The 26,167-nt window shown below is 45.1% G+C and overlaps 1 protein-coding gene across 2 annotated transcripts in view; it reads right to left on the bottom strand.

Moving 5' to 3' along the window:
* Positions 1-7,963: 7,963 nt before the first annotated feature.
* Positions 7,964-26,167, bottom strand: part of Pex5l (peroxisomal biogenesis factor 5 like) — a 143,722-nt gene continuing 125,518 nt past the window's right edge. For both annotated transcript variants that reach the window (XM_050138377.1, XM_050138378.1), the window contains 7 exons: positions 17,494-17,610; positions 14,932-15,075; positions 13,994-14,064; positions 12,013-12,210; positions 10,743-10,908; positions 10,193-10,350; positions 7,964-8,825 (listed from right to left, as the gene is read on the bottom strand). In XM_050138377.1, coding sequence (XP_049994334.1) covers positions 8,621-8,825; positions 10,193-10,350; positions 10,743-10,908; positions 12,013-12,210; positions 13,994-14,064; positions 14,932-15,075; positions 17,494-17,610 — 1,059 coding nt within the window. In that variant the 3' untranslated portion in view covers positions 7,964-8,620. The remainder of the gene's footprint in view (positions 8,826-10,192; positions 10,351-10,742; positions 10,909-12,012; positions 12,211-13,993; positions 14,065-14,931; positions 15,076-17,493; positions 17,611-26,167) is intronic.

Raw genomic sequence — 26,167 nt, 5'->3', positions numbered from 1 at the left:
AAGGCTGGCCTTGAACCCGCAGTCCTCGCGCCCCAGCCTCCTGAGTGTCGGGATTATGGGTGTGCATCACACTATCTGAATGATTTTGACTTTCAATTTTAAATCAAAAGTAGATTTTAGTTATCACCTTGGCTGTTTCTCTGAAACTACCTCTTTTCTGGGCTGGGCTTGGCAGGTCTGAGGGTCAGCTTTGCCTTTTAGTTAGCTTTGAATCCAGGGGACCTTCTCCCACTTGGCCACACTTTGCTCCTCTTTCATTTGCAATAATCAACTATGGAGGGGTAAAATTACCAGTGGGGAAAGCGGGGGACATGGAGTCCCTTGGGTAAATGGCAGAGAGGCAATACCTCCTGGGATCGTGTCCAGACAGGTCAGCAGGTTGGACCGAGGGAGCATCTACACCCATCTAAAGTGAGCAAATTCAGATTTGCAGCTTCCTGTGGGTCAGTAGTTTAGTTCCGCAAAGGAGAGCACTAGGTGTAGTCATCATCTCGCCAAACCAAGATGCATGGGTGTGAGTCCCAAGAGCTGGAGTATTCAGTAGAGAAATGCATGTTTAGCATGTGCAAGATGCATGGGTGTGAGTCCCAAGAGCTAGAGTATTCAGTAGAGAAATGCATGTTTAACATGTGAAAGATGCATGGGTGTGAGTCCCAAGAGCTGGAGTATTCAGCAGAGAAATGCATGTTTAGCATGTGCAAGGCACAGCGAAAACAAAAACAACTAAACCAAACCCAAACCCAAACCACTCTAAACAAAACACAACCAGTCGGCAAGCAGTATGTGTTTGTGGAATTAAAGATAATAATAATAATAATGATAATACAAACTTGTAAGTGATTTCTGCATATTTTAGGGAGACCTGTAAAGAATAATGAGGGGCCAAGGTGATAATTCAGTCACGAAAGTGCTTTCCGCACAAGCATGAGGGCCTAAGCTCAGCTTCCCAGTACCTGCATAGAAGCTGGGTGTGATGCTGTTTATATGTGAGCCTCGTGCTGCGGAGGGAGGCAGTGACATGAGGAGCCCTGGAGCTCTTTGGCCTGAACTGGGGAGCTGTGGGGAAAATAAAAGGTGGAAGGGAGCTGTAGAGATGGGGAGCTGTAGAGATGGTGTTGAGGTTAAAGTGCTGCTCTTCTAGAAAATTGGGCCCTTCCCAGAACCGGTGCCAGGAAGCCTCAGAATGACCTGTTACACCCCCCCCACACACACACAGGTGTCAAACACACATAAACAGACTTTAAAATTGGGAAAACGAAGACACCCAAGGTCGACTTATGGCCTTCACATCCACAAGCATCCCCCTCCACATGTACATACATGAACATGTATGCACATGAACAGAATCATAAAGAATGCCTCAGCTCTATGGCTGGTGCTACATACACGTAGAGAGAAGCAGTCGTTTCTGGATAATAACCGATGTTAAAACGTGGAGGAGACTTTAAAGCTTCAGTTCCCCACATTAGTGTGCTAGCAGCGAAGAGGGGGGGAAATGTCCAGCTTGACTCTTTGGAAGGCCAAGTGCCGCCCGAGATCAAGAGCGAGCGGCGAGGGGGAGGGGTGAGCTCCAGTCTTGGCCCCACGTATGTGGCTACCATCACTGTCAACCTAACCAGGCGAAACAGACTTTACAGCTAGGGGAACGGGGTGGGGTGGGGAACTCTTCCCTTTGCCCTGCTCTGAGAAGCTCTCCCTGGATCCTCCACCCCGTTGGACATCTCTGAAAACTTCCTTGCTTCCGGCCCCTGCTGCCTTGGCCTCCTCTGTTCATGAACTCACAGCAATCTAACTTTGACTCCCCCTCCAGTTTGCTGGTTCCTGGTTTGAATGGCAGCCCGCATGTCTCCTGTTTTCTGATCACCTGGAAATAGGGACCTAATGCCTCGCTGCCCAATGCCTCGCTGCCCCGTTCTCCCACTTGGCACCCGTGCCGCTTTCTGGTTAGGGTCCAGGTGTGTCTTACCCTGCAGTGGAGCCTGCTGCATTCAGCTTGCTTCCTGTCTCACTGGCCCTCTAAAAAAGACCCTGAAGTGGCGCATATTTTAATGCTTTATTTTAAAAAGATCACAAATTTCAATTTTAGGTTAAATATTTTAGTCTTAGAAAATTAGCAAAGGAAACCGTTTTCAAGGTTTGTTGTTCATCTACAAATGCATTCCTGCTTTCCAGATAATTCATGCAAAAGTCTATGTAGAGCTACCCAACGGAAGGGCGTCTCCTAAAGCATTAGTAGTTGGATTCTACTTGGCTTTAAGTGGTTCCGACCCTAAATCCCATCTTGAGAGAGTTCTGAAAAGACGATGAAGCCACAGACAAAGTTTATTTGGAAACATAGTTTAAAACCGCGCCAATGTAAATACAGGTTAACAATATGAAAAAAGAAGGCATGCCTTCAATAAAGTATAAACATACTACCTCAAGCTTGGTATTTGCAAATTATAAGTCATCTGAGTGAATTAGCACATCAGTAGGATAAGTGATTATTTTTTTTATCGTAGTTTTATTTCAAAAGGCAATGCAGGGAAAGACTATGACAGAGGCTTACTACATGGCCGAGCAGGCCGCGAGTTACTCACTATGCCACAGAAATATTATAGTATGCCAATAATATTCAATCCCCCATTGCTGTCAGTTGACTATAGATCACTTAACTTGGGGTTGATATTAATTTAGAAATTCAGTGTAAACATTTAAAGTTAAGTTTTTCTCTGTTACCTATGCCAGCTTGAAAATGAACCCCCCAGATTTCAAGGTACTGAGCACAATCAGGAAAGCATCCTGGCACTTCTCTTAAAACACAATTGTTAGGTCAGGCTAGATACGCAGTATTCATAGGTATACAAAATAGATAGAAATGTTTCTAAATTGTTAATAAATGCTTCGTATAGGTTGTAAAAAGTTTACTGAATTGATCAGTTGTTCTGTTCAACTGATGTAAACAAATTTGGGTAATGAAGATGGAGGCGGGCTTGGGTCAGATGATGGACGGGGAACAGAAAGACTGATACTTTAGGCTTGTGTCTTCACTGATGGTAACATGGCAGGTCATGAACCCACGGATCACATGGCACAATCCTTTCCGAAGCCTTGAGAGAGTCGTGTGTCTCAGTGGAGAGGGCGGATATCCATGTGAACCGCTGTGTGCATGCCATTTCCCTCCCATCCGCAGAGACAACCTCAGTGATGCACACGGTACGGTTTAGCCACCAAGGGCTCCCTTGTTTTGCACCTTTGATCATTTTCCGTGCAGGTTTTCTAGGACTGTCCCTCTGTCTCGCTAAGGGATGCTCATCTACCCTCTTCCTAGCTCAGGAGGTTCTTAGGCTGGGGCACTAGTTTCCAGAGCAGTTGTAGCAGCTGTGTGCAGCGTGAGAAACTATTAAGCCTCACACTTGGATTTCCTGTCGCTTTCCTCTTAACTGTGTGTTGTCTCCACACCTTGGTCTTTCTCTGCGTGGGGGAGGCGTAGTTTAGACTCTGGGTTTGTGTGCGGAAAGGCACAGGGGATTATGAAAGAGTCAAAAAGTTGTTCGTCACATACGACCTAGAGAACGGTCTTTTTAAATTTTCCAGACAGTGTATCTTAACACAGCACAGGATGGTCTTGAACTTCCTATGGCCAAGAATGACCTTGAATTCCTGACCTTCCTGCCCCCACCTCTCACTTGCTGGGATTACAGATGTGTGCCACCATAAGCAGTGGAATACTTTGGAGGAGCATGGGAGACAAGCCCTATACCAGCGGGGCTACATCGCCACCGCCAGCCCCACTAACCTGAGCTTCATCCTCTCCTTTCCTAGCCTTTTTCCATAAAACTTGCATTTTAGTAAACAACAGAGAGAAGACATTGACCAAAAAGTCATCTCCTATTCCTGAATTTGAATGCTTTTGGTCAAGTTGATCAAATCTAGTTTCTGAAGGGAGAGGGACCTTGACCTTGCAAATAGAACAATAACTTACATGCTGCTCTGTGACGTACTAGCCCACTGGGAAACTAAGGCCCCATGCCCACTTTGCCCCAGGGCAATCTCCATGTGTTTGACATCACTCTAACCTTCTTGCATAATTTAGAATCCCTATTTTTCCCCTATTTCCCCCCCTAAACTTGAAACACATTATTAAGAATTCAGAACTCAAGGCTTCTTGTGCAAAGACAATTGCATGGCCTGGTTACAGTTTTAGCTCTGTCAAGCTTCACATGGGTTTGAAAGGACACAGGTCTGTACCTGGGTCCCTCCGATGACTGGCCTGGGATGGGCAGTCACAGGGTTTGAACCAGTGCCAATGTGATGTCAGGCGTCTACAGGATGAGATGGGAAAAGCCAATACAAAATGCTGGGACATTAGGAAGTGCCTGCGTGTTGAGGAGAGTGGGAAGGCAAGCCAGCCTATGACACCAGTCATGCATGGGGGGAGTGGGCTGGTTTACATTCAGGATCTTGCATGCTTTGGTTAATAGTCATAGGCAGATTGTAAGCACTGATACATGCAGTGGTTTTTGTACCTGAGGTTATATGTTTTGCCTTTTTAAAAATCGCCTTTTTACAAACGTTATGCCAGAGTTTGTCTATGAACACTCTTTAAAAATATATGTAACTACTTCTTAATTCAAAACAGCTTAATTCAGCCAGTCCTATAAATAGTGAGGTGAGAAGGGCATTGTGCAGGATCATTTGCACGGGGAACCCGTTGGAAGCTATGTTACAAGGTTGAAGTCATGGGTGTTGCCGGTGTCTCCATTTTCAAAACAAGAAGTCTCAGAAAGATGGCACATGAATTAAATCTTCCAAATACCTGGTTTCTAGACTGCTTCTAGAAGCTTGTCAGGATAGGAAAGAAATCAATGTCATGACATTTAGGCAGGAGCGATTCAACCTTGTGGAAGCAGTCCAGAGACAAATGAGGACGCACAGTGACCACCCTCTTTCCTTTGGTCCCCCCAGGAGTGCACAGATAAATTTTATACTAAGAGGTTTGGGAACTATGAGATGAGCTACAATTACAGTCAAGCCTTGCCCATACGGCAAGAATATTCCAGAACAATTTACCGATAAAAGAATTTAGATATTGTTCTAAAAGTCGGCATGATCTCTCAGTATAAATAAAAACAGCATTAAGTCTGGGAGTGAGTGTATTCTGGATGTGCCTGCCCGTTCTGGCAGACATTGACTGGCTGAGGAAGTGCACTTCATTGTTAGTCATTAAAGTTTCTGGTGGGTTGTGGGGAGGGGTGTCAGGACGAAACACAGAGAACACAGACTCAGCGAGGCTGACTTGGCTAGGAGGTTCTTTGCTCCTCATCTGTACAGGGTCTCCTGGAGCCCACGATGACCGTAATCTCCTGATTGCCCTGGTTCCATTCCCCAAGTGCCGGGATTGCAGCTGTATACCACCATGGTTGGCTTATGTGGGTCCGGGGTGCACTGTGCTCACTGATCTACACCCCTGGCCCCTTTATTATACCTTTTCTTTGCATGCAGATGTTCTACCAAAACCTGTAACATTTTGAAACTCAGCAGTGGTTTCAAATAGTTTTCTCTGCATTTTCATCCAATTTACTGGCAAAAACAGGTCCCTGGAACTACTGAGAGGCCATTGTATGAAGGAGTCTCGTCCTTAGGGTCCTCGCCATCCTGTGAATATGTCCTGTCCTTAGGGTCCTCCCCTGTGCCTCAAAAGAATGCCCTAGTCCTTTGAACAGAAAGAGAAAAGGCAATTTCTTGCCGTGAAACTCCTGCAACAGTTCTGCATTTTGAAAGCAGATGACGAAAAGACGCAGACCCCATGAGGAAGACACGAAAGCCTCACTCCTTAGTGTCTGCTATGGCTCTATTTATACAACGTCTTATCTTTTAGTTAGTGGTTTTTACTTGCTATCATTATGATAGCATTGGACATTGCAACTCTTTTCCTCTTAGGCACTAATTTTGATCTTCCTGATAGGTGGTTGCCTATGCAAATCTTAATTGTGATGGATAGAACTAGGGACGTGGAGAAAGTCCTACAAAATGCTACAGAATGACGAAGTGGAAAACTGTCAGCTGTCCCCTAAAATAACTCCCTGGACTTTGAAGCTACTTGGTATTCCAGTTAAAGAAACTTGGGCCACAGCGCATGTGACACCACTTAGCAACAATCAAATGAAATAAAATTTCCCGCCATTGTACTAGGCAGGCTGAGCCTGAGCTCCTGTGGGAAGTGGCCACTGGTCTGAGGGTGTAGCGGGTCTTTATCCTGGCACGATCAGGGGCTGCTGCTGAGGGCCAGGGAGAGCAGTGTGAACAGAATGAGCAGGAAGGTTGCTTTGAACCCTTCATTTACAGGCTTGGAAAGGTCTCTGAGGAATCCAAACCAGGTGGCCAGTAGGTGACATTTGGAGTGGGGAAGAAGGCAGGAATGGTCACTGCACTATCGGCAACGTTCAAGCAGGCAATGCCATGGTCTCATCTGGCCCAAAGAGGTCTTCGCCGTCTGTTTTTAACATTCTAGAGCAGAGGCTCTCAACCTTCCTAATGCTGTGACCCTTTAATATAGTTCCTCATGTTGTGGTGACTCCCCCCACCATAAAATTATTTTTGTTGTTACTTTGTAACCGTAAATCTGCTACTTTTATGAATTATAATGTGAATATTTTTGGAGATAGAAGTTTGCCACAGGGGCCACGACCCAGGAGTTGAGAACCACTGGTCCAGAAAAATATGCTCTTCAGAATACATCTGAGGTTTGCTTTGCTGCACAGACTAATAGAAAGCATGGGCCAGAGATGGAGAGATGGCTCAGCTGTTAAAGGCTAACGGGATATGTTGCCGTGCCCCCGAGTGGATGTCTTAATGCCTGTGTCCTCCTGTGGAACTGGGGCCACGGCTCCATCTTAGGGAACACTGACAATGAAGAGCAAAGCCTGACACCTACAGTGCTCTCATTAGCTTGCCCTTAGAAGACAGAAAGCTCGTGTGACAGATAAGCCTTGAGGACTTGTAGTCACCTGTGAACGTCATGTCTTTCACAATCCAGGGACTCCATGGTGACGGAGTGGTTTCAGCCAGCCTCTGGGCACATTTTCAATCAGGAGTAGGTAATTTCACAGTCAGTTAATCTGCTCTGACCCAAAATGTGGTTTCTGGTAACTACAAGTGTTAGTGGAGAGAGTTATTAGTAAGCAAAGGGCATGAAAAAGCTGGGACCAGGCTGCTTTTAGGAGGATTCTGAAGGTGGGAAGGCACAAGGCAACAGAGACTAGGACGGCTTACTAGAATTAGAGCTGAGCATAAATGGTGTTTTGGTTAGCGTTTTGCCAACATTTTTCTAACTCTTTTTAAATAACCACCAAGCCTGAACATCCACAGAGTAATCCGAAGACGTATTTGGAAGGTTAACAGCTAAGCAAGACGTCCCTGCCGATGGCGAAGGCCTGGTTCTCGTGGAGTGTTTAAATTAGAGCCCAAGGGGCACCTCCTTCAGAGGAGAACTCTGCTACTCAGCATAGCTCAGCCACAAACGTGACCTTCTGTCCCTCACAGCTTGAGGAGGTGGACAGTGTGGGCTATCATGGAACTGAGGAAACACGTCAACTTTAGGAAAAATGTATTTATCACGCTTAAGAAATACCATTTGAAACAGGGAGAGTTTAAACGGAGTGCCATTGTGCAGGGCAGTTAGAAAGCCGGAAAACATGTATGAAAACAAGTTAACACACACTCATTAGAAATCGCAGAAAGTCGGCCTTCCTTCTGCAGGGAGAATGCAGAGGCAGAATTTTGCTTCCCACTGAGATCCAGAGTCCCAGAAAGCAAGCAAAGAACTGGGTTTAACATATTTACATCCTATGCCAAGGCGCCTTCAAAACCCTGCGCTAAGAAAAAACTCCTCTCAGAATTTTTTATTTGGTCCATTGAGCTAACAAATCTGTCTCAAAGCCTCCAGCCCCCGCCCCCCCTCCCCAAGTTAGAAGCTGGAGCAACAAACCGGAAGCTCAGCAAGGCATAAATAAGATATTAAAGTGCTTATGTACAATCCTAGACAGGATTTCATTGGGAACAGCAAAACGTCTAGTGCAAAAACTGCTTTTGCCAGCAGACTTCTCTCTCTCTCTCTCTCTGGAAACAAAGGCTTCTAGTAAAAGTTAAAACGGGAGGAGGGGGAAGCGACGCCTGCCTTTAGTCAGGTTGTATGTGTGCATGCGCCAATGGCCCGGACTATATGTTCAGTCTCATGAAAGGCGAAGACAGCCTGAGTTCACTGACTGCAGACAAACTGTCTCGCCAGGTCCCATGAACAGGCTCCTCAGGTGTGTCCCCACGCGACGACTGGGGACAGGATAACTCAAAGTCCACTGGTAACTTGGAAGAGTGTACACAGTTACCTTATCTTTCTTTGTCATGAGAAGCTTGGTTCTTCTCTTGAACCCGACCTTGACTTTGTGCTTTTGGGTCTGAACAGAGACCAGGTATTGTCTGTAGTAATCAGTTAGTTCTCTTGGGCTACATGACCATGGCCTTTTGACTCTCTGCTTTATCCTTTAAAAAAAATTTTTTTTTGAAATTCATAATAAAATAGTTTTGTCCCTTTTTAGTATAATACCAGATGAGGGATTATTCTGCATTTCTTTCTTTTCCTTCAAGGATCCAAGTTGAAAGCTCTCAGGAGGACATCCAAGTCACCAAGGTTGGCTGCCTGGAAGAGTTCTGGCTGGTCCATCAGCGACAGTGCAATTCTAAGGGCAGCCCAGATGTTCCCCGAGATGGCAGGGTGAGGGACTTGCTGCTGGTTCCTGCTCTTTCTTTGCAAACTGAGGGCCGTGAGAAAATTGCTGACCGCTTCTCTAAAAAGAGAGAAAGGCACAGCTTCAGATCCAGTGAACGCCAGAGTCAGCACACTAAAATAAACAGCTGCTTCCCTGCCACGCCCTAGGTCTCTTCTCCAGGGTGAGGGGGCTCCCAGGGATGGCTTTCAGGTTCTCTAGTTACTCTCTTGTGAACAATTATTGTTAAATACAGTGGCCAGACAGGGAGGAGGAAAGTCTGTTTTACTTTGGGAGCAGAAAAGAGGGAGGCTACTTTGATGCATTTCCTCTGTTCAGGGAACGCGACCTGGAGACGTTATCTGTGTGCAGATGTGACCTGTCTTTAAGGGAAGAAACAGCCCTCCTTAAAAGCAAGGTGGTCTAGGCTTGCCTGGTAGTGACTGAAATAATAAGCTTCTTAGCTAGACTGGCTGGCCTTCACTCCCAGGTGTTTAGCCTTAGGCAAATTTCTTTGCAGAGCTTCAGTCTCTAAGTGAATAATAGGGATAGCAGGAGGCATTTTAGGATTTGGCTGTAAAGTACCCTGGAGTCAATTCATATAAAAGCTCTTATGGTTAAGATCAATAGTTCTCCCATGTGGTCTGGGGAGCCTGGGGCTTGTGCGGGCAAATGATTTTCATTATGAAACTGAGAGGCTGGTGACCTTTTTCACTTTCCCCTCCTCAGCTGCTCACCTGCCTACCTACTGCCTGGGGAGGTACGTGAGGCAGCCCAACAGACAGAATACAAAGGCAGAAAGAAACTGGCTCTAGGGAGCAAGATAGTACAGGAATTCTCCAACGCGCTTGGCTACTCTTCTTTCCTGGTACAGTTTGGTTTTGGAAAGTGGTTATTTTCTTGTAAAGCATGTCATTCCTATTGCTATGCAATGTTCTATTACTTTCCAGTGAAGCTCTTAGAGTGCTTTAATTTCTGACACCACAAGTATTGATAGACAAAGCTCACATTAGCTCAAGGCTTTGGTATTTTCAGCATTTGTAGGAAGTACAAAGACATCCTGAAACGAGAGTGGGGGTGGGGGACAGCTGAGCTCCTGGATCTTCAATGGCTTTGCAGCTTTTTGGGCCCATAACTGTACCAGGGCATTTCAAACAATAAGCCACCATTTAATTTTGTCCTCCTTAACTTTATTGTGTTTTAAACAATAGATCCACCATATTTTTTCTTCCCTGACTAATTCTATCTGATGCTGTAGAAGAACTGTATTCTTGGCTTGGCTTTGCCCAACACGGCTCTGAGCCTCCCAAAGTCCCTCTGGCTTTCTCCCTCTCCAAGATTCTTTTTTCCTTAAATGGAAAAATTAAATGTTGGACTATTAATAGTTCATACAGACTTACATGGGTGTTAGCCCCCGAGTAACTTGTCTGAACCCAGGCATACTTCACCTGTAGGCACCCAGGTTGATGCAGCTGATCCCCAGGTTGTATCTGGACCGGATGAAGCCCGGCTGGATCTCCAGGGCTCTCGTGTAGGCCTCCACAGCTTCCTCACTGCGGTCTCCATTAGCCAGGGTTGCCCCAAGACGGTTCCACAAGGAGTAATCCTTATGACAAAGACAGGAGTTACTTAATACCCAGGAGCATCGTGGAGTGCTCCCACCTCTGAGCTTTACAGCCGAAGCGAGATGGCTGAGGGCTTAGTCAGGGCTCATGAACAGGTCTGTAGGGAGGTGAATTATTAAAATTTCCCCCTGGTTCACTGGGTGGAAAGGACTGTCATTCCTTGAAGAGCTGTGGTCACTGGATGTCTTGTATTTCACACTTTCATTTCAGGCATTTTGGCATGGACAGCGGCAGTGGTCTGTCATCTGTCCTTGAACTCACCAGAGGCAGAGATAAAATGAAGGAATGTACCAAGGATCACTTCTGAAAGTTTGTTTGCTACAACCCGCCCCCCCCCATCCCCAAGGTGTTTTGTTGTGCTGGGATTCCTTACCTCTGGCCGAACAGTTAAGGCAGCATTAAATGCATCAATTGCTCTGTTGAATTCCCCGCTCAGGTGGAAGAGAACCCCAAGACCTGTCTGCAGGTCCGGGTCTATCATGTCACCATTTTGGTGGGCAGCTTCCAGGTAGAGTTCCTTCACTCCTTCCAGAACAGAGCTATGAAGGAAAAAAATCTGATTCAGTATCCAGGACGTTGGATCACCTGGAGCCAGAGCTACAGGTGGTTGTGTGGTGTTTGGTATGGCTGCTGGGAACTGAACTTGGGTTCTTTGAAAGAGAACCATGGTCTCTTAACTGCTAAGCCACTCCTCTTGCCCCATATTGAAAAGCTTTTTTTTTAAAAAAATAGTTTAGGGACTAGAGCAACAGCTCAGTATCTACGAGCACTTATTACTCTTGTGGAAGACCTGGGTTTGATTCCCAGCCCCCACATGTGGCTAACAATGGCCTGTAACTCCAGTTCTGGGGATCAATACCCTCTTTTGGTCTCTGCAGGTAACCAGGCATGCATAGGGTACACATAATCTACATTCAGGCAAAATGCCCATATGCATAAAATTAAAAATTAATTGATATATATTTTAGCTTCATGAGAGGACTACTAATACTGGATTATAAAAACAATACAGTCAATCATGAGTCATCACAAATATACAACAAGGCACATATGCAAGCCATGTTACAGAAGGTCCTCATGGGAGAACTCCATTGACCCAGAGTTCCGTCCTTGAAGCTGAACTGACCAATGAGATTCAACTCAGATTTCCTCCAACAAGGGACTTAAGTGTATTCAACCCTAGTTCTCAGGGTATTGGCATTAATTCCAAAGCACCTGAATTTGAAATATGGGTAAATGTCTATAAGTAGCCACAAAGCAGGTCATTGTGTCTAAAGGTCAGCTTCTGAGTTTAGATATGTGTACCCAAAAAATCCAGTCTGTGGTGCTGTGGGGAGGTGGTAGAACCTTTGAAAAGTGGAGGCCTGATGGAAGAAAGTCAGGTCATGGAAGCAGGGCAGGAAGGAGATATGGGGAATCTTGCTATCTCCCCCTCTTCCCCAGCCACCATGAGGTGAACTACCCCCTGGACTATATGCCTTTACTTTGATGTATCGTCCCATCACAGTTCTTAAAACCCTAGGCTAATTGACCATCGTCCAACCCTTTAAAAATGCCAGCTCAAAGGAACCTTTCCTCTGTATAAATTGCTGGCCCCAGGTATTTTGTCATAGTAATAGGATTCGACATAGAATGAGGACAACCTGTCAACTGGGGACTTAGACATCCGCCGAGTGAGGCCTGGAGAGCTCTTCTTGTTCTTTACAAGGTATTTGTACTTTGGGTTCTGCCTAATCCAGTTCTTCAGAGCCTCGCAGGCATCCTGCTGATGACCGGTGTTAGTGTAACTCACAGCCAAAGCCATCAGAGCTTTCAAGTTGTTGGGCTGCAACTCCAGGCATCTCGAGAGAAGACAAAACAGATCAATTATGCAGCCTTGAAGCCCTTATTAATTAAAAATTGCAGAAGTTAAATTATGTCAAGTCACTGGAAAGTACTTTATTTCTCCAAATGAGAACCCAGATCAAAGAGTGTGGTTTTTAAAGAGGCTAAAGCATCCTCATGACAGCTAGATTTGCAACTTTGTGTTTTAAAAATGTTTATTTTATCTTATGTGAGTGTTTTGCCTGCATGTATATCTATGTACCACGTTTGAGCCTGGTACACAGGGAGGTCAGGGGAGGGGCTGGATCCTCTGGAAATGGAGTTTACAAACGGTTGTGAACTGTAGCACCTGCACTACGGGACGGTACGTGAGCAGGGAATGCAGACAGAGACACAAGGACACATGTGTCTTGATACAAGAATGCCAAGAATGCCCGCTTTATTGTGCTCGGGGGCAGCTTATATAGGGCTCTGGTCATGCCCCAGCTCTCAGCCTCTTTCAGCTGCAGACCCACCAGAACCCATTCCCCTGCCATCAGGGTCTCGTGCTCAGAGCAGCTGCAGGGTCTGAGGGTCTGTAGTCCCCAACAGTGAACTACCATGTAGGTGATGGGAGCTGAACCAGGGTCCTCTGCAGGAGCAGCCAGTGCTGTTAAACACTGGGCCCACTTTTTCAGATCTGGTTTTGATAACGTTAATAAACTTTGCTAAAGTGTGGCTGCTATATGATAAAGAGAGAATATTATTTAACTGCAGCTCTATTATCTTAACTCCCCTAAGTTGGACTTGAACAAAATGTTGATGTACAGAGATATAAAATGGCTGTACAATGTTTTGCAAAAGAGAGGGGACTCTGTTTCTAGACTACTAATGCAGGCTTGTACATGTCTCAGGCTATTGTTGCCCCCCTGAGTTCCCTTCTACTGGCCTCCGGCACGACTTTCCAAATTTAAAAGTGCAAAAGAGGGACTTTGTACTACACACATCTAGCACTGGGGGACTGCAGTGGGACCTCACGTGGGAGGGTCCGACAAGCCCCCAGATGATGCACACCCTGGTAGGATCCGCCTACGGCTTGGAGCAGCAAGTTCCCAGGGCTTCAGAAAGGCAGCAGCAAACCCTGAGTGTGCTTCAGAACCCCTGGGAGATTCTGGTGCTAATGACGCATGCTTCCTCAGTCCTAACCAAGTAAATCATGATTTCTGAGAGTGTCCAGGACTCAGACTCTAGGGCATCTTAAAAAAGAATCCCATTGTGCATTTGCATGCAGAGTTAGGAGCCACTGACTCAGTGTGTGCTAGATTTTTGCATCATGGGATGGCGGTTCAAATGCCGTCTGTCTTGCACATGATCTTTGAAGTCTTGGCTTTCCCTAACTCCCAAGGAAATGGCTCTCAGGCAACACCCCAATCAACTTATACTGTGAGATACCAACCACAGTGGGCGAGTCTACACTCTGTCCCTTCTCCAACCTAAGCGATCTCCACCTGCAGTCAGTAATTTAAATGCATTCTTTTTTGAAGAAAACTTCTGGAGTTGTGAAAGGCATTGGAGTCTATTGATTCATTGAGTCTGACTTCAGATTGCTTTTAACACAGACTTTCTTTGGTTTTAGAAACGAGAATTGGTTTGTAGACTGAGAAGCTTTATGGTTTGGGAAATTATCCCATCAGAGCTATGTGTGAGTGGAACACGGCATTCCAGCACAGGCCTTGGACAAATGCTTCCCTCTCCTCTTGGAGAGGAGGTTAAGTTCCGCGCGTCCCCCAGGCCCACAATTTTGCACTTAGCTTCATCTACCTCTGGAGGGCGACAATGGCTGCTTGTTCATTTTCATTCTCTGCCTGGGTTATACCAAGAAACTGCCATGCCTACGAAAACAAAACAAAACAAAATGAAACAAAACGAAACGCCAAACAAACAAACAAAAACCCAAACCAACACAAGAAACACACACACACACACACACACACACACACACACACACACACACACACACCAGACTGTTAACAATGCAAAACGAAGCAGACTGCTTGCCATTTTAGTTAGTTCGGCTGTGATGCCCTGTGGGGAGCAAGCTTAATGATAGGGATGTGGCCTAGAGGGAGGACCCGCCACACACTCCTGCTCTACTCTGAGATGCCTTTCCTCGCTTTGTTTACTCAGCTCCGCAGATGCACCATGAAGCTGTCTTTGTAACTATAGCGCATTTCCCCAGTTCTTCATTCTGTGCCAGGACTCAGTGCGGTTTTGGGAACCCAGTAAAAGGTCTATAAATGTGGGCTGAGTAAACCAGGGGTAAGATATGATGTGACTTGAGACCCAGACAAAAGTCATATTCCTCCATGAAAACCACGGGCAAGCCTCATGCTCATTTTTGATTTATTTATTTTTTAGATGGATACATGGTCTCTGTATGTAAACCAGGCTGGCTCTGCCTGCCTTTGCTCCTCCCTGCGGCGTTGAGATTAAAGGTGTGCACCACCATGCCTGGCTCAGGTTGGCTACTTTTGTTTGTGTTTCCTGTCCTCAATTTTCATCTTTGGAGACTCTGGATCTCAAAGATTAGAAAGTAATTAGAAAGTGGGTGATGGGCAGCTTTCTAACAAGAGCAGCCTGAACCAGGGGACCTGCTTTGTAAACCTTGCTGAAGGTGCACCCTGTAGCATCCTGTCTCATTCCGATGTCTTAGCACACTCAGGCACTTTCCCAGTGTGACAGAGGAAGGGGAATCCCACCTCAGCGTCCCCCGGGTCCTGAAGAATTGCTGCTTCCATGAACAGAATGGTGACAGGCAGGTCCCCTTCCTTCAACCTCTTTAAGCCTTCTTCAAATGCTCCAGGCCAGTCCTTGAAGGGATTCTCGGTGTGAAAGTAATAGCCCTGTGATGCAAAGAGGCTACAATGTGACATGTCACTGTCTTCCTCATCCTTACACCCAGCCCATCTCTGGACAACTTATTGCCTCATTGGGCAATACAGGTGCCCCTACTGAAAACACATCTTTTTAAAAATATAGGTACTTTTCTCTTGTAAGTGTTTAACACAAAATATGCAAGCACTCATCTAGAATGTTCTATGAATATTCAACTTAGAGAGAAGGCTCACACCCAGTCTTTAACCTATACCCTACTTAGTTTTGGATCGTGGTTATCCTGTGTCACTAAAATTATTTATGTAGATATGCTAAATTTATTCACTCAATCCTTATTGAATGACATTTTGGTTATTTAAAAAGTCAGAGTAATAGGGTAGCTCATTCCTGGAATTCTTAACAATGAAGGCTCAGGCAGGAGGATCACCCTGAGTTTGAGATCAGCCTGGGCTACAAAATAAACCAGTGTCTCAAAACTTTTCTCTCTCTTTCTTTCTTTCTTTCTTTCTTTCTTTCTTTCTTTCTTTCTCTCTCTCTCTCTCTCTCTCTCTCTCTCTCTCTCTCTCTCTCCCTCCCTCCCTCCCTCCCTCCCTCCTTCTCTCCTTTTCTCTCTTTTGGTTTTTCGAGACAGGATTTCTCTGTAGCTTTGGAGCCTGTCCTGGAACTAGACCAGGCTTATAGACCAGGCTGGCCTCGAATTCACAGAGATCCGCCTGCCTCTACTTCCCAAGTGCTGGGATTAAAGCATGTGCCACTACTGCCTGGCTTATTTATTTATTTTTTAAAATAAAACTACAGTGAAAACTCCAGGCTTGAGGATTGTTGAAGGCATAAGTCACGAACAATGCCACACCAGTTTGGAATTATGATTAATAGAGTGGTATTTATTTAAAGAGAAAAAAACTTACAGATCACCGTCCCAGACAACAGCCCTCTGCGCAACCAGAAAGGGAATCTAGTCTCCAGAGGAGCAGGAAGTGAAGAGAGCGAGCGGAGGAAGTAGCCGTTTTTTTAAAGGGAGAGAAACCACGCCCCAATGGGCTGGTATCTCAGCAGCTATTGGTTGGAGGGGCGGAAGGACCTCCCGCAACAGATTGTTTTGTACTTGCTTCTTATCTTATGCTAGACTTCGTTAAGGGACACATTAGACAAAGACCACGGACAATTTTTTAGACCATATGGACGTAGCTGGTCTGCTCTGGGGCTAAACTATCTCCTGGAATATTTGAGAATATTATTTGTAGCTGCCTCCCTGGCACAAAGGTTCAGAAAATTCTTCTGCTTTGACTGATACAAACACACCTGGTGATGAAGTTACTATGGTCTAGATAGAACAGTGGAGGCTTTCATTTCCCATGGGTGTGTAGAAAGGTGAGGCACTGTGTCAGCAGCCGAGGGTCTGCTGGTACATGCCGCCATGGGCTGAGTCAGGCCTCAGCTGTGTGGAAGACAGCCTGGGGCCTGGTGATCTCCCTGCCTTACCTAGACCGGATATTCACTTTGTAGGAAAGGCAGTTACTTAAAAAAAAAATATGTTTTGAGATTACCCGACCTCTTAAGGGACAGAGGCCACTGGGAGGAAGAGAGAGACATTTGAACGGCGATGGAAGTTTCCTACACCAGACTGACCGTCACACCCTCCACCTAGCGCAGAGTACATGCTACATAGGATTTGCTGTACTGAGTAAATATCCTGAAAATCACCCAGGACTGAATACTATTGAGACTTATTCCAGATCTCTAAACCACGAGGTAAACTTTTATCCATAAACATGTGTGTATATGTGCATGTGTCTGTACATATATATATATGCGTACATGTATGTGATTTTTTTTTTCTGTTGAAGAAACATCCATTTCTCTGTCTTTCAGGATACTTGTAGTAATTCTAGAGTCTTCCTCTCACTAAGTGATTTTAAAGGCAGAGATCTCAAAGCTGCTAGGAATTAATGAGCAATCTGGTTAGTGGTTCACTGCACTTTCGTGTTTTCCGGGGCTCTTCACGGTGGAGTATCATTGCATAACCCTTTGGGCTTGACCTGGTTGTGTGAAGAGTGTTGTTTTTTTTTTTTTTTTTTTTTTCCCCACTGAGAGTCTTTGCTGACAGTGTGGTAACTCCAGGAGATGCAGCCTGAAGTCTCGGAATCACCTCCTAGGTTTTATACTACCAGGACCGGTGACTGGTGATGAGCCCTTGCGGGTTTGGGGTAGGTAGGTTACAAACTGTGGGACATTTCATTTCAGGCCAGCTACCCTCACATGTCAGAGCTACCCGTTTTCCATCGATTACGGTTTCTTCTAGGTCAGATTGACATCAAATTGCCTTTAATTCTTAGATTTTTCACAAATACTTACTGACTGGTCCAGAACATAGGGTCTGATGAGTATGAAGGCACCCACCAGCATGTGAGGGCAGTTTGACTTACCTTCTCACTGGCTGACACGGTTACTTGGTTCTGGGCTTCTTGGTTCTCCGATATCCAGTTCCTCCGGGCCATTTCTTCCCACTCTGCTTGCATCTTATCCCAGAACTCCGTATCTGACTAAGAGACAGGAGAAACCAAGAGAGTGGACTGAAAAATCACACTGTGTTTGCCTGTGTTTGTTCCTAGGGATACATTTGACTCATAGATCAAATGGAAGAAGGAGGAGGATTTCAGTAGGTGACACCCAGCAGCAGGCGGATCTTCTGCAGGGTACCCATTTGTCAATGTGGATCAGCCTTGACTTTTCATTTTTTTGAAAGAGGATCTCATGTACTCTGGGCTGGCCACAACTCTCTGTGTAACTGAGGATGACTTTGAAGTTTTGATCCTCCTGCCTCCAACTCCTAAGTGCTGGGATTACAGGTGTGCAGTACATTGGGTTTATGCAGGGCTGGGGATCAAACCTAAGGATTTGCACATTCTAGACAAGTGCTCTACCAACTGAACCACATCCCCAGCCCCAGCTAGGATTTTCTCCAACAGAGAAATAGCCACTAACATCATCTATCCCAATGAATCAGCTAAACATACACCACAGTTGTTGCTAAACTTATGACAGAGTCATCAGCAAATACATCCACAGCAAGTTGAAGATACCATAAAACAGACATTAATGGATGTGACCTACTGGACACTGTAGCAGACATTTTAAGAAGGGATCCCTGGACCTGAGTTGCTCTTAGAATATAAAGAATTGGAACAGCACTCTTTGGCTGGCTGGGCAGGGACCTGGGCACAAACAAGGAGAATTGGCTTTATCCTATGCTAAGTACCATGCCGGGAGGAAAGTGAGCATGAGTTATTGCCCCAGTGAGGGAGCCATAGGATTCCAATCCTGCTTAGCATCCAAGCCTACGGTGTCAAGCTTTGCTTTCTGGTACTAAGAAGGGAGCTCATGCTTGGCTCTGCACCTTCATCTTTTCTGTGGCAGGGTGGCTGTATATCAATATATACTTTTAACTTTTAACTTTCCTATTCATATCCTGTCGGGGAAGCCTGGTCATTTACCCTCTTGCTTCATGAAAGGCAGTGTGGATCCCAAGGCAAAACTCTCTGTGAGAGATGCCCTGGATGGCTTCAATGTTATTAAACAGGAAGAGAGTTCTTTAGGTGGCCAGAGCAAGGAGAAATGAGTGAATCTCTCAAAGGATTTAGGGGCCAGTCAAGTACTGTAGGTTTTCTCAGGAGTAGGAAAGATGGAAGGGTTGTGGATTCTGGCTTGTAGGACACTGGTGTATACCTCCTGCCAATTTCCTGGCACACTGACTTCACCTCAAAATCAGGAGTAAGGGAACAGAGAGAGACACTGGCTGGAACCCTGATTCCCGCTGGCAGGGAAACAGAACTAAACTTCTGAAGATCACTTTGGGCCCAGTGGCTGTTAGTTGTGGGAAGATCCTGATCCCTAGCACTACATTAGCCACCGAGACTTTGTGTCCCAGCTCTGCCACTCTCCAGGTACTTGGGAGTCATTTGTTCTCTTTAGACCAAACAGGAGAAGCAGCTGAGGTGTCCCGTGGAGCTGAGGTTCAGGCTCTTCACCTGCACATCTCAAACCATTCTAGACCCTAGAATCTGGTGATCTGCTGACCCACCATCAAGTTGACTGAGGGTAACTCTTTACCCTGCTGGCAGCCTGGCACAAGAACTCTTCCTCAAAGTTGCCTGAATGGTCATCACAACCCTATTTATTTTGGACCCAAATATTTAGGGAATAAGGGTCAGCAAATGTGATTACTCCAAGCTACTGTATCTCTGTGAGTTCTGGAACATGCTTTCCCACCATAGAACTGTGGTCTGCCTGGCAGAGATCTTCCCTCACAGAGGAAGCAGGTGGGCTGACAGCATGTCTGCGATGCTAGAAATGAAGTGAATGACCATCAGGTATAGAGGCTAAGTGGGGGATGAAACAAAAATTTCTTTTTATTGTGTCTTCCTGGTAGACACCAACAAGAATCTCACACAACAGCCACCGAGACTTTGTGCCTTCGTAACACGAGGCAGTACACTGGTACGTCACCAGTGGACAGAGGGGTCAGTGGAGTGCAGGGGTTCTTCTTCAAACTTTGTATTTCCTGCATTTTCTGCGGTAAGTTTTGCTCTTATAACTATTTAGTAAAGTAAAACAACAAAACCCCCACATAAACTGGTTTCCCTTCAAGTTCCTTTAAGCCTTATTATGATCAAATACTGAGAAGTCTGGAGGGAAGATGAGGGGGCTGTTTTCTTTAACGGTTTCTCAAAGACGCGGGTTCAATCCATCGGCAGTGGAAAAACAGAGCTTGCTAAGGGAATCATACAATGCTTTGCTGATTGGCATTACCCACCCCATCCAGCATTTGAGAGGCCAGAGTCTCCACAATGTTAGGAAGCCAGACACTGGAGAGTCCTTGGGGTTTGAAGCATTGTATAATCTGAATGGTAGAGAGAGGGCTTTCCTATGCCTATGCCTGGGTCACCTTTCCTGTGTTCCACACCAGAGGAGTTTGTGTGTAAATTCTACCTCCATAGGAAACAGACCTTAGGTGAGGTGGGGCTGCTGGGCTCCCGTTAATGAGATTCAGCAGGATTTACTGTTTCCACTTAGAGTAAGTCACAGCCGACTAATTAGCGGCAGAGCACAGTTTTCACTTAATTACAGAATACTTTTAGCGCCATCAATTTCCACTCAGTCTCAGAGCCCAGACTTTATTGCAATAGCTGCAATTAACGCAGCTCCCTACTTCGTTTTTAATAAAGTCAAGGAAAACCTCCAACGTATTTGAATTTTAAGCATTTTAGACACAACCAAGGGATTTTATTATTTACTGATGATTTCCTTAGCTCTTCTGGGCTTTCAGTAGACTATTTTTTTCCAGAATTGATGTGTAACAAGTTAATCTGCTTATACTAAGTAGTGGTTTGAAGGAGACTGGCCCCCATTGGCTCCTATTCATGGTTCCCAATTGAAAGAGTTAGGAGGTGTAGTCTTGGAGGAGGTGTGTCACTGCGAGGGTGGGGCGGGGGTGTAGGGGTGGGCGCTTGGAGGTTTCAAAAAGCCCATCTCATTCCCAGCTAGCGCTCTCTGCCTCATGCGTGTGGATCAAGATGTGAGCTCTCAGCTTCCTCTCAGGTGCCATGCTCCTTGCCATGGTGGTCATGGACTCTCACCCTCTGAAACTTTAAGCTCCAAATAAACTCTTCTATAAGTTGTCTTGGTCATGGTGTCTCAGCACCATGAACCACATTTGAAAAACTATTAAGGCACACTAGAAGTAAATTATTGTTGGGAACTTCCAATGATATCACCAGAACACATTCAAAAGTTAGTCATCTTTATACACAGGTATTGATTAGGAAACCAGCATTGCCTTCCGACAGACATAGGGTCAACTCCTTACTCCACGTGTGACTGTCTGCCAAGTGCTTTCGGCTCTCTGGATGTCATCTTCCTTATTCTTGAAATGAAGGTAACAATAGAAAATCGGGTTATTTGTTCTGATCACTAAATGAGAATGATGTCAGTCTACATGACAAGCCAGCCCCCAAGGGTAGGCACTGTCTCGAAAGAGGGGACAGAAAGATTGTAAGAGACAGAAGTTGGAGAGGACTGGAGTGAAACAACGCCTTCCAGACATGGCAGGGCTGCTTCATTCATGAACTTGCGGCAACCGTGGCTGACTCACGTGATCAAGCCATCCAGCCTTCCAGCAGGATGGAGGCAGAGGCTCACCAGCCTAGCTCCTAACTGAGGAACGGTGAAGAGCTCATGGCTTCTGGGGCTTTGAGAGTCAGTGTTCTCTAAGGGTGTGGCCCCTTGTAGGTAGACCGTGCTCCAGTGAATGGCCCCGACTAGTCAGTGTATCAGCAGCATGAACTAGTGGGAAAGGATTGACGGGTTACAGGGTGGAGAGGAGGTGGACAGGATCCAAAACCATTATATGGACATATGAAATTCTAAGCATAACTTAAGTATTATATTAAAAAGTAAGTGTTCTCATTGTGATTTTATGTCACTGAGAAAATCAGTGTGATAATTTTTTTTTACAACCTCAGAGTTCAAGTATCTATGATATATGTTGTTTGGTGTTTTAATTTCCTGTAAAAACCCAATTCCTCTTCTAGACACTTCTTTCCATTTAAATCTTTGTTTTTCATCTAATTATTCAAAACCTAAGAGCAAGGTTAAGACAATTACGGCAGAATGGGCTGCTGGGTAGCAATTAAAGCCATGTTTAGGAGCGGCATCATAAACACCGAATGGTGTTGTGTAACTTTCCCCAGGGCTGTGTGTGCAGGCTGCAGGAAAATGCCTGCAGATCAGTGTGCCAGCAGCGGTACCTTTATGGGATGAGATTAGAAGGAATTTACCTCATAATCTTTTCTTGTACTTTCTAGAATTTTCCAATTATTTTTATTGCTAGTAAACCTTTTCTTTCAATGTTTTTTTTTTTTAAAGAAAGCTTAATTGTTTCAATTATGTTCCATAATAATGTCTTCTTCAATGGCCTCATAGTGTGTCGGTCTCTTTCTCTGTTTGATGTGTATGTGTGCAGGGCTTGTGTGTACATGTGTGTGCATGTAGGGGGCAGAGACTGATTGATGTCCACTGTCTTCCTCAGTTGCTCTCAACCGTATTTGGGGGGATAGAGTTTCTTACTTGCTTACTATGTTGGTTGGCCAGGGAGTCCCAAGGGTTCTCCTGCCTCTGCCTCCACAGCCCTTGGAATAAGGCATGTGGCATCCAGCTTTTCCATTGTTCTGAGGACTTGAACTCAGTTTCTCTTGCTTGCCTGGCAGGCATTTTACTGACTGAGCCATTTCCCTAGCCCCGGGAATTCCTTCTGTGTAGGCATCCTATGTTGATGGTTTGCAAGAAGACAGATGTGTACTGTGCATGTGTGTGTGTATGTGTGTGTGTGTGCATGCTGACATGTATGAATATATGTGGCAAGTGTGCATGTGTGTGTGTGTATGGGTTCACGGTTTTTGGAATATGGCTTGGAAAAGGCTTAAATTGGTACCTAGAATGTGGAGGTGGAAATGAAAATAAATCTTTGAACGTTTCTGAGAAAACTAATCATTTGATAATACTTAGCTTTTCAACTGTAACTAGTTATTTAAAGTAGCCTTTATGAATACATATAATTATGTATGCAGAATGGACAAAGACCATAAAAAGACCATGGTGTACTGGCATTTTTCAGCACCGTCTTGCCTTTCTTTTCCAGCATTTTTGATTTTCCTTATTGTTGTTTTTAATATAATATTTAAAGTAACTCCAGTGGGAGAAGAGTTCTGATAAAGAAACTCTTCTTGTAACCAGCAAATTGTAACTCTGTGGTTGCCAGGGCCTGCAAAGATAGCACCACAGAGACATTGCTTCCCTTCAGGAATGGGGACCAAGAATGGCAGTTCTGAAGTTAGACCAGGTTAGAGTCTTAGGTGTGAAACTTTACAGTAGGTAGTTGACCCTGGACAAGTGAATGACTCTGTCTGTGTGGTTAGGTGCTGTCAAATGGAGAAACAGTCATCCCATGGGGCATTTGTGAGCAGCCAGGGAAATGACGAACTTCACTGGACTGCAGTATGAAGCTGGGCTCAGAGGAGGTGTTAGGGCTCCAGCACAGCTGCCTTCCAACCTTCAGGGAGAAGCCAACATCTCCTCACTGCTCTGTTGTAAGAGAATGGCCATCAGAGGGACCACTTGTTTGGAAGGATTATAAAGGATACAGACTTTCTACATTTAACACGATTTTAGGTGCCACTTTTTGTAGGATACTTTTGCTTTTTCTTTTTGAAGTTTTAACAACTAGTATTAAAAAGTATATGATGCTGGACTAAAAACAAACTCATATGTCAGAAGAATAAAAAAGAAGGCTCAGATATAAGTCTAGGCAAAATGAGTTATGACAAAAAAATACCCCATACATTTGGAGAAAAGGCAGTATCTTTAGCAAATGGCATTGGAGGATCTGGATTTTTACTTGCAGAAAATGCAGCTGAACCTTACTTCTCACCCCAAGCAAATTCAACTCTAAAACATTAAGAACTTGTGTAAGAGACTCTGGAACTGCCAGAGGATAAAGCAGGGAATGTGTTTCAACTTATAAGTACAAGGACATATTTTCTTTTTTAAAGATTTTTTTAAGTGCATGGGTTTTGTCTGCATGTAAGTCTGTGCACCATGTGTGTGCAGTACCCACAGAAACCAGAAGAGGGCATGAGATCCCTGGAACTGCAATTATGGATGGTTGTGAGTTATCATGTGGGTAAACAGGACCCCTGGGTCTTCTGCAAGAGTAATAAGAGTTCTTAACTGTGGAGCCATTCCTCCAGCTCCAAGGCAACTATTTTCTGAATAGGATTCTCATGGTGCAAGAAGTCAGGCCAACAACCGACAACATGGGAACTCATGAAATTAAAGAACTCTGTACAGTAAAGGAAGCTGACAGCTGGGTGAGGAGGCAACCCACAAGGGGAGAGAATCCATGTTGTGTATCTATCAGAGAGGGATTTGTGTCTAGAATATGCAAAATACTTCAAAAAATAACATAAAGAAGACAAACAACCCAATTGAAAATAAAGTATGGAACTGGGCAATAGGCTCCTCAAAGAAGAAAGGTAAATGGCCTGGAAAAAATTTAAAAACTGATCAACATGCTTAGCTGTCAGAGAAGTATATATTAAAATCACTGGCATTCCATTGCACTACAGCCAGAATGGCTGTGAAGAAGTCTGATGGCAAATATTAGGGAGCATATGGGGAAGGGTAAGTCCTTACTCACTGTGGGTGGGGTGCAAATTAATGCAGCTATAAGGAAAATCAGTTTGGGGAGTCCTTAAAAGCTGGAGAACAGAACTACCACGGGCCCCAGCTACACCAATCCTGGGCACAGGCCTGGAAGACTTTCTACCCTACCACAGAGACACTTGCACAGCCACAGCACTGCAGCCAATCCACAACAGGTAGGAAATGGACTCAACCTACACGTCCATCAGCTTATGTGTGGATAGGGAAACTGTGGTACTCAAAATGGGATATCACTCAGTTGTGAAGAAAAAAGACATTATTCAACTGGCAGGTAAATGGATGGAACTGCAAAACCCACATTGACTGAGGCCCCCCCCGGGCTCAGAAAGAAAGCTATACAATGTTCTTTCTCATACACGGATCTTAGTTTTAACTCCTTTGTTTTGTATATTCCCACTGGGGTACACATGGAAGCCAGGAACCCGCACTGTGGGTAAATGAGAGTAGAGTAGAGTAGAGAGAGATGCTGGGGGTGGAAGCATGGAGGAGGTGAGGACTAGGAAATAAGGTGTTGCAGAAGGGTGCACGAGAAAGCCGTATGAAAACCTGTGATCTTCCAACCAAGGGAAACTTTCAGTTAGAGGGGATGGGAGAGCGTAGGTGACATGAGAAGGGATGGGGGATATACCTGAGGTAAAGGCTTACGTGGGGACGAGGGGTCTAGAGAGAGGGAAAGGTAGGGAGTAAGTTAGCCAAAGCTAATGATATACGAAGAATATGGAAATCCACCAGTTCATGAGCACATGTATATACATATAAAATACATATGCATATGTATATATATATATAATTGGTTAGCCATTATTTTAAATTTGTTGCTATTATTAAAATAGGTCCCTAAGCTCTCACCCGTAGGAGGAGTTACTTGCAGTTGCTGGCTGCTGAAGAGCAGAGCCTTTCTCCTCTGTGTATGTGGCTGCAGGAAGGTACCGCATGCGTACATGGGCAGCACCAGTGAAACTTGGGTTATTAATAAAAAAGGCACATGAAATTAGGATAGAGAAGGGGATGCTAGGGGAAGTTGGAGAGAGGCATTAATGGTGGATGGAGATGACCAGGATACATTGAATAAATATATGAGACTTTCAAAGGATAAAAAAAAATACTATTTTAAAAAGAAGTGAATAAAAGGAAACCAAAATTCCAATCCAATAATCCCCAACCAAAAAGAATTTGGCTATGTCATTTTGTCAAGAGAAGTCCCCAAACAAACAAAACTATACCGATTGTGTGGTTGTATGCACTGTTACCCTGACGACCTTCCTTTTGGTCCCTTTTCTGTGTGTGCTCAAGTGTGCCTTGGGATTGTCTCGTTTTGTGGACAGGGTCTCTCCCTAGAGATGGAGCTCACCTATAAGGTTAGATTGCCTGGCCAGTGAATCTCAGAAATCTGCCCATCTGTACCTCTGCTGCACTGGGATCGCCAGGATGCATCAGGGTGCCCTGTCTTCATCAGTGTGCCCTGTCTTCTGTGGTCCTCCTGCTGGGTGGCTTTTCTTCCTGCAGGTGAACTGACTGAGCTGTGACCCAGTCTCTTTCCTTTCTTTTTCCCTTCAATTACTTGGTAGCTCAGAGGTGAAAGCAGAGCCTGGATTCAGTCTGTGATTTCTGAAGCTTGGGTGACGGGTCAGGATGGTTTCCTGCACACCAGGGCTGTGAGCTCTGACAGAGCACTCAGTCCCAGGGCTGCTGGTGGTAACATGGACATGTCCACGTTACCTTGAGCTGGCACCTAGCTTTGCCTGGACAATACGAAGCCAGGTGTTTTAGCTCCCCCTCCTTTATGGCCACCGAAGCTTCAGAAATTTTCCAGATGGCCCA

This window comes from Alexandromys fortis, unplaced genomic scaffold (genome assembly GCF_014885135.2).
Source record: "Alexandromys fortis isolate MF-2015 unplaced genomic scaffold, M_Fortis_MF-2015_v1.1 scaffold_15, whole genome shotgun sequence".
NCBI lineage: Eukaryota > Metazoa > Chordata > Mammalia > Rodentia > Cricetidae > Alexandromys > Alexandromys fortis.
The sequence above is the reverse complement of the archived record's forward strand: the minus strand, read 5'-3'. Positions and strand labels throughout refer to the sequence as shown.